Source organism: Mustela putorius, unplaced genomic scaffold, assembly GCF_011764305.1.
Source record: "Mustela putorius furo isolate JIRA1106 unplaced genomic scaffold, ASM1176430v1.1 tig00000139_pilon_pilon_pilon, whole genome shotgun sequence".
NCBI classification, from domain to species: domain Eukaryota; kingdom Metazoa; phylum Chordata; class Mammalia; order Carnivora; family Mustelidae; genus Mustela; species Mustela putorius.
In genome coordinates, this window is record NW_025421293.1 from 7,772,903 (window position 1) to 7,783,579 (window position 10,677).

At 57.8% G+C, this 10,677-nt stretch overlaps 1 protein-coding gene across 1 annotated transcript; it reads left to right on the forward strand.

Moving 5' to 3' along the window:
• Positions 1-349: 349 nt before the first annotated feature.
• NAT16 (N-acetyltransferase 16 (putative)) lies at positions 350-7,632 on the forward strand. Its single transcript, XM_045074868.1, is given in 9 exon segments — positions 350-1,535; positions 4,045-4,138; positions 4,225-4,303; positions 4,306-4,358; positions 4,360-4,446; positions 5,149-5,361; positions 5,628-5,805; positions 5,808-5,886; positions 5,888-7,632. Coding segments are annotated over 9 exon segments (1,326 nt in total). The 5' UTR covers positions 350-1,296; the 3' UTR covers positions 6,192-7,632.
• The last annotated feature ends 3,045 nt before the right edge of the window (positions 7,633-10,677 follow it).

The window sequence follows — 10,677 nt, forward strand, 5'->3', positions numbered from 1 at the left end:
AGTTTGAGGGGGTGTCGCCCGGAGGAGGGAGGACTGGGAAAGTGGTGTGTGTGGGGGCGGGGCAGAGTGTAAAGGTGCTGGGGTGTGGGGTGGTAACTAAGCCCGCAGTCAACCCCTTGGCCAAAACCCTAGGCACCTCCCACCCTTAGTCCCGCTGCCCAGCCAGGACAAGGGGCGAAGTCTCGTCGGCCGGACTTGAGGCCACCCAGCTGCGCCGGCCCCGGGGCCCGCACGCCCCCCCCCCGCCCCCCACCTTCCCCGGCACCTGTTCCCCGCCCCCAGGCCGCCCTGAGTCCACTCCAGATCCGGGCCGGGTTTCCTCCGCGTCGCCAGGGTCTCCGCCCCTCGGAGCCGCCGCGCGGGCCCAGCAGAGCATCGCGGCGGGAGGCGCCCGCAGCACCCGAACCCCGAACCTCCCGCCCGCGTGCGGCACTGAGCCGCGGCGCAGACCCCACATCCGCGCTCCAACTCCGCGTTGGGACTGCTCCGGTCCCCCCGCGCCGTCCGAACTCGACCCTCGGGGCTCCGAAGGGACCCCACTCCCGACACCTGGTTCGCTGTCCGCGTGGCCTGCCCCGCTCCGTGTCTCGGTATCCCGGCCCGGGCTCCGGCTCCGGCGAGGTAGGGGGCCGGGGGCTGGGGGCTGGCGTGCTCCTCCTCCGCGGAACGGGGGTAGCAGCAGGCCACCGCCACCCCCCAGGGGAAGACAGCCGCTGTGCCCCCTACAGTCCTACCCCTACCCCTCCCGGTCCGGTGACCTAGATAACTGGGACCCGGACTTTGCCTAGATGTTCAGAGGCACTTTCCCGTCCGTCATCCCTCCCCCATCCCGTCGTCATTGCGCTCCAACCTGTCCCCTGAGCCTGGCGCCCACGGGGACCCCTGCCAAGTAGCTTCCTTCGGAAGCTCTGTCCCGCCTGCCCCCCGCCCCCCCCACTCCCCACTCCTGGGAAGGCGCAGAGGAAAGACTGGGGAAAACCCTCCAGGACAGCCCCTAATCCATGGCTGTGGCTCTGGGGCACCCCCCATGGCTCATTGGTCTATCTTCCTCATCCCCTGCCTGTGCCCCCATTTTATCTTGTCTCCCCCGCCTCTGTTCCCGAGGTCTCTATTCTCTTCCTGACTCTTTTTCTGGCTCTCTCCTCCGCTTGACCCCTTCCCCCATCGCGCACCGTGGGGAGAAGGGCGAGTGTCGCTGCTTTCTATTTATGGTCTCCCTGGGGAGGGGGCGCATTGCTAGGACTTTTTTTTTTTTTTTTTTTTTTTCATCTGCTTGGCCCAGAGTCTCGAGGTGTCATGTCTGTGTCTGGTATCCGTGCCTCCTCCCACTCCCCTCTCCCATCCTCTCCTGCCCCGCACCTCCCTGGCCGTCTTTGTCTCCTTCCTGCCTCCCTTCCTGTCCTTTTTGCTCTCTTCTTTGGGGGCTTTGTGTTGCTGCCGTCTCTTTGTCTCCGCCTCTCCGCTGTCTGCTCCCTCCACTCCCTCTTCCAGCTCCGAAGAAGCTGTCGACGACCTCAAGGGCATCAATATTTCAGGTGTGTGGGGTGCAGGGGAGGTGGGGTGGGGGGCCTCCCGGCATGCCCAGCGAGGACTTTAATCATCCCCTCCCAGAGTGCGCATTCCTATTTATAAGACTGAAACAATGGAACAAGGATGCGGAGATATGGAGGGCAAGGGAAACGTTGCCCCTCTTCCTGGAGCTCAGTCCAGGAGATGCCTGAACTACATCTCCCACAGTGCCCTGGGGGCACGGGCTCCCTCTGCCTAGATACTTTATGGGAATGACAGTTCAAGGAGCCAGGTTGGAGGGCACTGTCCTGAGGGATGGAAAGGAACCAGAGTGTGGAGCCAGGGTTGTGGGGCCAGCCAGCAGCTTTGGCTTGGCCTGGAGCCTCTGGCTTGCTTTGTTCCCAGCACCCACCTCCCACAGGGTTTAAGGAACTTGGAACATTTGTGTCCCGTCCCCCAAAAAGGGAATAGGTACAGAGGAGTGCCTGGGAAGAAAATGAGAGAGAAGAATTTGCAAGCTCTTGTTTCTTTCCTGAGACCTCCTTACAAACAACCTTATTCAAGATGAAGACACACCCTTTGGAAAGAGTCTCCCCCAACTTGAAAGCAAAGGAGGGTAACTGAAGCCTCGTGTCTTGAATCAGTTGGATGGGTCCCTGTCTCCAAGTTGCTCACATTCTGTCCCCTTTGGGGGGTTGTAGGAAATTGCCGAGCTCAGCATGGAACTACCAGCTGATATTTTTCAGGGACCCGTGAACGACAGGTGAGGTTGCCTGGGAATGTAGACGGAAGCCACAAGTTAACTTGCTCATTTCTGAGACCCATCATTGCCAGAGCCTGCCACAAGGAATCTGATGCTTGAGCTGGTCCCAGGCTTGTTGGCATGGAAGGGCTGACAGTTGGGGGGAGGGCACTAGGGATTGCTCCCAAGGACTCCATCTCTGGTTCTGAGCTTTTAGTTCTTGGGACCTTTGACTCCTTCCAAGGAAGGACCCAGTAATTCCTGTCCTTGCTCTTCTGCCTGGGTTTGGAGGCCCAAATACACCAAAAAATACACTCCCCCACTGGCCTGGGAGCCAGGAAAACTTAACCTTGACCTCAAGCCTGGCTCTATCCAAGTGGAGTCACCTTAGGCCAGATCTGAGCCTCCTTTGGGTGTCTGTTTCCTCACTGTTAAAGAAGTGGGTTGAACTTGATGGTCTCAGGTGCTCTAGCAAGGGCTATAAGATCCTCTGAGTCTTTGCTTCCCCTCTCTCTGATGATACTGACCTGATGCTGTCTTACCTCAGCCAGGTAAGGATTACCCAGGAGGACCTTAGACATGGGGCTTTTGTTTTGAAGTTTCATCTGTATAGCAAGCATGCTGTAGTTTTGTAAGCTGTTTATGGTGTGGGAGCTAAGACCATCCCCCACAAAGTAGCTAGTAGATGTGTCTCCTGGGATGTTGGTTAATGAGGCTTGAGGTCGATTGTAGGAAGGGACTGTTATAACTAGCTGAAAGAGAGGAGGGGGGTTTAATTGATTGATTTGGTTGGTCTGGAGGGGAGAGGTCTGCAAATGAAGAGCCATTAGGACTTGGGGAGGGGGCTTTCTCTTGGCCCTATTTCTGGCAGGGAAAACAGAAGAGGCTGAACGGTGACAGATCCAGGGGAGCTGACCCAAAAATGAGAATAGGAAGGACACAGAAAATCTTGAGTAGGAGATAGGGTAAGAATTATAGGAAGAAATTAGAAAGAAGAACAGAGGGAGAGAGAAAATCAGAAGAGACTCTCTGGAGGGAAGGTAACTGGAAGAGGGGCATAGGTGATCTTCGTGGACATTCTGTTTGCCGGAGCTCCAACAGAGCCTTTTCCCAAATGATCATCTAGCCCTAGAGGGGAGCCAGGTCTCCCTATGGAGAAGGAGGGAACAGACTCCAGCAGGAGGAAGGGAAAGGCGTTTTGATCAGCCTGGGAGGAATGACTTGAAATTTTCTAATGGACCTATCCAACTGTCCACTCTGGTTAATGTTTGAATGTATGTGTCAGAGGTGGGAGTGGAGGGTACTGGACTGGCAAGAGGGGAAGATCTGGAGTTTATACCCCCCCACCTTTGCTCTGGGATTGTGACTGGCAATGGTAGGACCCTCTGTTTTCCCCAGGGACCCCTTTTGTAGGGAGAGTGGAGATGATGGTTTCTCATGTTCTTGCAGAAGTCTTGGAGAAGTGGTGGGACCTTTTCAATCCTTTACCCCTTCGAGGGCCTTTTGCCCCTTGTCTGAGTCCCTTAGGGGCAGCTGGATGTGAAGGGGATCTCGGGACAGTCTCTGAGGAGCTCATGGGGTTCCCGATTTGTGACTGTTGAAGAACTCCCTGGTAGGTTTGGGAGCTCTGGGAGCTTGCCAGAGCCAGAGGTCCTGTATTCCTGGGGTCTGTGTGGAGAGCAGAAGAGAATGGGGTATTTGTGTAGGAAAGGACTGTGGGGGCTGGAGGTATAGGGGGCCACATGTGGAAACAGGGGCTCTGACCACAACACTGGGTTGTCTATTTTCTGCAGGGAAATGAAGTTGGAAGCCAGGTGTGGTGCAGCCAGCTCAGAGGTCCCTAAGCCTGAAAACAAGGCCAAGTCAGATGCCCAGCCACATTCAGACGCCTGGAGGGGGAGGCTGCCACGTCCAGATCCGGATCACGGCCTGAGGCTGAGAGCGAGACCCCAGGGGCTGAGTCAGGGCCTGAGGCCAAGGCCAAGCCCTTGGGGGCCAACCCCAGGTCCAGATCGGGGCCTGACGCCAAGGCCAAGCCTTTGGTCTTCGTGGTGGCACAGAACGGGAGTTTGAGGAGGTGCTGGCCATCTCGGGGGGCATCTCCAGTAGGCCTCGACGACTACGTTCCCAGCCACTACCACAGCCGGCTCCTGGATCCCGACGGCACCATGGTGCTGGCCAAGCGGAAAGCAGTGGTGAGAGTCGGGGCCCAGGTGAAAGCGGGGTGAAGCTACGTTTGGTGACTGGGATCTTAGGAAGGAGAGGAGGCCTGAGGAGCCAGTCCGCTCTGGAACCAAAGAGTCAGGCGTGCGGATGCAGGGGCCCAGCAATGAGCGCAGTACTGGGAAGAGTGGAGGAACCAGAGGGAGGGACTGGTGAGAGCTTCGGTGTTTGAAGATTCGTTTGAGTAGTTTTGGGGGTCAGGAGCATAACAAGAGGAGAGCAGGCAAAAGAAGGTAGACTGGAGGTGAGACCAAGAGCGGGGTCAGGACCCCTGAATGGACTGAACTCTCGCTCAGAAAGCATCTGGAAACTGCGAGCCGGCCGGACTGCTAGAGGGGGGTCGGGGCGGAGCTAAGAAGAACAGGGGGGCGTGGCAGGGACTAGGGGGCGTAGCAAGTTCCTGGGGGTGGGGCCAAGGAAAAGGGGTGTGGCGATGCCCAGGGACCAAGTGTAAGCGGAGCTGGATCCTCTCTAGAGGTGGAGGAGACCGGGATGGAAGGGCCGGCTCTGGAATTCGAGACCCGAGGGCTGAGGAGATCTCCCCGGGCAGGTCTGGGCCTGGCCTGGCGCCCGGGGTGGGGACGACGGAGTACTCAGCGTGTGGGAAGAGGCGAGTCCCGTAAGCCGAGAGACCCGGGTGGGGCGGAGGGCCCCCTAACGGCGTCGGTCCGCAGATCGTTCTGGAGTCGGTGCCCTTGATCGACGCCAGGGAGACCGTGCTGGTGGAGGGGCTGCGCGTGGCGCCCAGGGAGCGCGGCAAAGGCGTAGCGCGACAGCACCTGGGGGTCAGGGTGGCACAGCTCACGCGGGACAACCAGCTGGGCCCCCGTGAGCTGAAGAAATACCGCCCAGTCACGCAGCAGGTGAGAAGGACCCGGGAGCTCGCATAACCAGGCGTCGTCCCGCCTCGCGCAGTCACCGGCTTGCTTTCTCTGCTGAGTCTGCCGAGTGGGGGCGCCCGTGAGCCCTGCACCGGGACTCGCAGACCTGACCCAGGCCCTTTAGCCTAGTGGCAGTCAAAAAGCTCCCGACCCCCAGCGGTCCAACTCTCAGTCCTTACTCCAGATGGCTGTCGAGCCCCGGCGTCCGGAGTTCCGTGACCCTGCCTCCCCTCTATTGCTCCTGCTTCTCTTTAGGGACCCAAAGATCCTGATCTGGGCCTTTGTCCTTTCCCTGGGCCTCCCTTATCCTACCGACTAATCTGCTTCCCACCCTTCCCCTCCCCTCGGAGACCCAGGACCCCACACCGACCTCGCCCCTCCTTGGGGATCCAGGCACATATTCAGAGGCACGCCTCCTGCTGTCGCCCTCCGCACAGCGCGACGAGCTTCCAGAGGGACCATTATCCAGGACTGGCAGCCCTACCGGCCGAGGGAAAGCAGCCCGCGCCCGCTGGCGGCCAAGGCCTGGAGTGGCGCGTGGACAGCCCCGCGTGCTCACGCTGTGCACGCGCCCCTTTCCCATCTCGCATGGCGGTGACGGCACGTGGCGCTACCTCAACATCAGCGCCTTCGGCAGCGATGACGCGCAGGTGCAGAGCCAGCTTTTGCGGCATCTGCAGCCCCAGGCCCCGCACCTCGCCGGCCTCATCGTCCTGTGCCGGCTTTTCCTAGCGCCCCAGTTATGCTCACAGCTGGCTGACTTCTGCCAGGCCGGCCGGGGGCTCGAGCTGGTCAAGGGTGATACGGAGCAGCATCTGCTGGAGGCCGCCATCTAGGGTGTGTCCTATCCGAGCGGACAGAAGCAGCACTTTAGATCTGCCCAAAGCCCCGACCCCCTCTGTTCGCAAGCTCCGCCCTCTGCCCCTGCTCTCCGCGGTCGGCTCTGAAGCCTCGCCTTACTCGCAGCGCCCTAACATTTTACCCTGACTTCTCTGGCGCGCCCCGAAGCTGTTGCCCACGCCTTGATCCGAACCGCCGGGTTTGGGGGAGGCCCTTGCGCTGCGATTGTCCACCCTTTCCCCCTTACTAGCCGAAGAATGGGTTCCATCCCAGACTTCAGAGCCTTTCCTTGTCCGCCGCCTTGGCCTGACAGTGAATTAGGCCCTTCTTGGCTTCTCCCTTCTGCCCCCTCGCGGATGGGAGCGGCCAGAAGGATGTGCGATGCCCAGCTGCTCAACGCGCTTTACTTTTCTTCCCCCCGCCCTTTCTCAGGCTCGCAGAGCTTGCCCAGCACTCTCCTCCTTGCCTCCCTCTCGGCCTCCTGCGCTTCTCCATCACTATCCTCTCCCTCCTTCCCTCGGTGCCCCCACCCTCCTAGACACTTAGCTCCCCGTGGCCCATTTGTCTGCTCCTCCATCCCTCTTCCCCATGACCTTTTCATCACTCACCCCGTTTGCAATACGGAGCCTGTCAATGAACTGGAATTATAATGCCCTGTTGACCCTCCAGGGACGCATCTTTCCAAGCCTCCCGCCTCTGACGGGTTTCCTCCAACTTTGCACCATGTTGCTATGCCAGAGGCCCCCTTCCCATGCCCCCAAACAGTGGCCTGAACCAGGCCATGGACCGGGGACTGGGAGGGTGGGTTGGAGAGTCTGGCGTGGGAGTGCAGATCCCTCAGCCCAGTATGGGGCTGTTCTCCGGTTCTGACCCGGCTGCCTTCTAGCGCCACTGGAACCCCCACCTCCAGTTATTTCCGGACATCCCTCCCTTCCTCTGGGTTCTTTAGGCTTTTTGGACTTTGGCAGTTTTCTATTTGAGTCCAAGTAGTAACAGCTGGAAGTACACAGCGCTGTCTCCTACACTGGATGCTCATATCTACCACGGAGGGAGGAAACAGGTTCACAAAGATCAAAGTGACTTCCGAGTCATTCAAAGTAGCTTGGAGCCAGGCAGGGCCTAGAATTCCGGAGTCCCAAGCCCTGAGCATGCCTCAGAACCTCACTCCGTGGGACCGGGAGTGCTGGAACTTCTTGCTGGACGGTGGACAGTTGGTGGGGATTTGTTGACAGCAAGCACAGGCGTCGCTGGGGATGGAATCAAAGACGTGGGCAGAGAAGGGCCCCTGGAGGTGGGAGAAGGTGAGCCAAGAGGACAACCGCTGCTTCATCACTTCCCCCAGTTCCGGTTCTGCTGTTGCTGCCTTCGGCGTCTGGCCATGCTGCCACCCTCCCTGTCACTTCAACCGTGGCTGTATTGCAATAAAACGGACCCTTGGCCCACCCTCTGTGTCTGTTTCACTTCTCGGTGGGGGAAGGATGAGACGCATTATCCTCCCCCCCCCCCCTTCCCCAGCAGCCTGTATTAGAGAGGATCTCTAAGCCCTGTGGCAATGGGGCTAATGACTTCCTGGAGCTGGAGAGGGCTGCTGGCCGCTGCGCGCCCCCACCCCCACCCCAGCCCAGCGGCAGAAAGAAGCGGTTGCTCTGGAGCGAGGAGGGCAGCTGCGCGGAGCCCTGACAACCCCGGGTCTCTCTTTCCCCTGGACCTTGGAGTCCGCTGCTATCCAAATTCTATGGGTTTCTCTCCCAAGTTCCCCTTGGCATCCAGGACCGGCCTCCCTCAGCCCCACAATCCAGGCGTCTAACTCGCGGCTCGCGGCTCTCTTGGCCCGAGCTCTCGCTTCCCGGATTCCTGGGTGGGCACCCCACGGAAGGGGGAGGAGGTAGAGGGAGCTTGGGCACCGCCCCCCCGGGAGCCGAGCTCCGGAGCGCCGGAGACTGCGATTCCGAAAAGTAACACGCGGGGGCGCCAGGACGCGCGGACGCCGGCGAGGCAGCGCAAGGTGGTTTCCGTCCGTGTGAGTGTGTCCATGGGCGTCTTTGTGTGTCTGCGTTTCTGTACATGTGTGTGCGAGTCACAGGGTGTCCGGGTGGGATGTATTCGGGACAACGTGCCTGGTGTGCCCCAGACTCAGGTACTCCAAGTGGCTTTTTGATGAGGAGGATATTTGATATGTCACTATGTATGTGTGGATGGGGAGGTAGGCAACTGTATCGTCGTGTGTGCAAGGCGTAGCCTGTGAGTCCCTGAAACCGCATCTTGGATTTTTGAAGTCACATTCCCTTAGGGTTTTTATCCCCTCCCACCATCCCATGTAAAAGGAATGAGGGCTCTCAATGCAAATCTCCATTACCCTGGTCACATCTTCAGCAAGTGTCTGAGTGACACTGCCATGCTAGGTGTGATATTGTGTTTGTGTAGGTGGGTGTGTCTCAGAACATCAGTGTAACTCTGAGTAACAGTATGTCTGTGTGTGACAGGTGGATGTTGGAGGATGCTGGGGCAGAATTATGAAAGTACACAATTTGCTATCTCTGGTTAGTTTGTGGATATCATCTTCATGGCGTGTGTGTTTTTCCTTCTCAGTCTCTCCAGAAGCTGTCTCTCTTTGTGTCTCCCCCATCTCTGTCTCTTTCTCTCTCTCTCTCTCTCTCTCTCTCTCTCATTCTCTTGGTGACTCATCTCTGCGGCTTTGCCCTCCCCCGGCTTTCTGGGTCTCCCATCCCCCACTCAGGAGTGGGTGGGGGTATGAGAGAATGGGACCCTGGAACTGAAAATCAGGATGAGCACCCCCTTCCTATTACTCATCATTCCCACACCCACCAGTGGCCCCCAGCCCCCTCTCAGTCCCCTCCCCAGTACTCCCCACTATACTGAACTGGGCTGGGCAGGGGATAGGGTAATGATTCTCAGGGGGGACCTTCAGCACCTTCTTTCAGTTCAAACTGGAGACCCCTGCCCCTCTCATAAAGTGCCCCCCTATCTGCCTGTCCCCCCATCGCTGACGCAATGAAAGGCTGCAGAGGTGAGTCACCGGTTGGGGGGAAGGGCGGGATGGGGGGACAAGGAGCTGCGGGGTCCCCAAGCCCCTGCCCTCTTTTTCTCTTCCAAACCTTCCCAGGGAAAAGACACAGGGGTCTGTCCACCCCCACTCCCCTCGCTTTCCAAATCTACAGTTTGGATCACTACTCCATTGGACCCCATCTTCTTCTGCTGCCCTCTTGGAGAGTATGAGAGATTCAGAAACAAAGACAGAGAGAGGGATTTATACAAATAACTCAGAGCAAACACCAGGCATCCCCTCCAGCTCTCCATCTCAGCATTGTCTTTTCCAGCTCTGCCTCTCCATTATCTTTCCTTCCTTCTCCTTCCTCTACCGATTCCAGCCAACTGTCCCCAGGTCCAGCTCTTTTCCAGAAGCCCCTGGAGTCAGCAGGGTATGAAGGGCACAGCATATCTCTGAGAGGTGGGGTGTGTGTAAATGAGCACACCCAGGTAGGAAACTGAGATGAAGAGAAATAGACCCAGAGATAGACTCAGAGATTCAGAGTCCATACAGACAGGATCCAGATTGTGGAATCACCAACCCTATTGTGGGGTGGGGGCCCCTGGCTTCCACCTTGCTGCCCCCCTCCCGCACCCCATGGTGGCTGAGATCCTTGGGATGTCAGTGTCTGAGAAGCTCCCCTGGGCTCTGGGCTGAGTGGAGGAAGGAAGGGGTGAAAAACTGGGGGAAGAATGGAAGAATAAAGGAACGCTCTGAAAACAAGGGGGCAAAGACCCGAACTTGGGGACTGCGGATGAGTGGCTTTACAGCGCAGAAATCTAGAGATGGCAAGCGTGGGGGAGGGGCAGGCAAGATCAAAGACACAGAGATATCTGTATAACTTCTAACATAAATCAGAAAGCATGGAAAGACTCAGAGAAATAAACAAAGACGCATATGTACACACACACACACACACACACACACACACACACGACACACCAAACCAGGCTCACTTTTCAGACAGCAGCAGATGCCCAGACTGGACACACTCAAAGCTTCCCAACCACACAGGTATACAGACACTCAGAAGGATTGGAACCCACATGCACTCATACAATGACATCTGGAAACAGGCACAAACATGGCCACATAGATTGCAAGAGATTTCATATTTAAAGTGCAACACTATCATGCCTATCCACTCTATCTGATTAAATACACAACTGGTCTTCCAATTCCCTTTCTCCACCCCCCCTCCCCATGTTTCATTAAACTCTGCACACAACACAAACACACATGCACACACAGGTGCGTGCGCACATACACAAGCCCACAGGAACACAAACTGCTTCTCCAGGTGCCTGTCTCCCCTCATCTCACACTTAGTTCTTAGCCCCATCAGCCTCTCAGTCTGCCCCCCTTGGCTCTTTCCCTCCCCTCTTCCTTCTCTCTTGGATGGCTACCCCTCCCCCCTCCAGATGTCTGAGCCA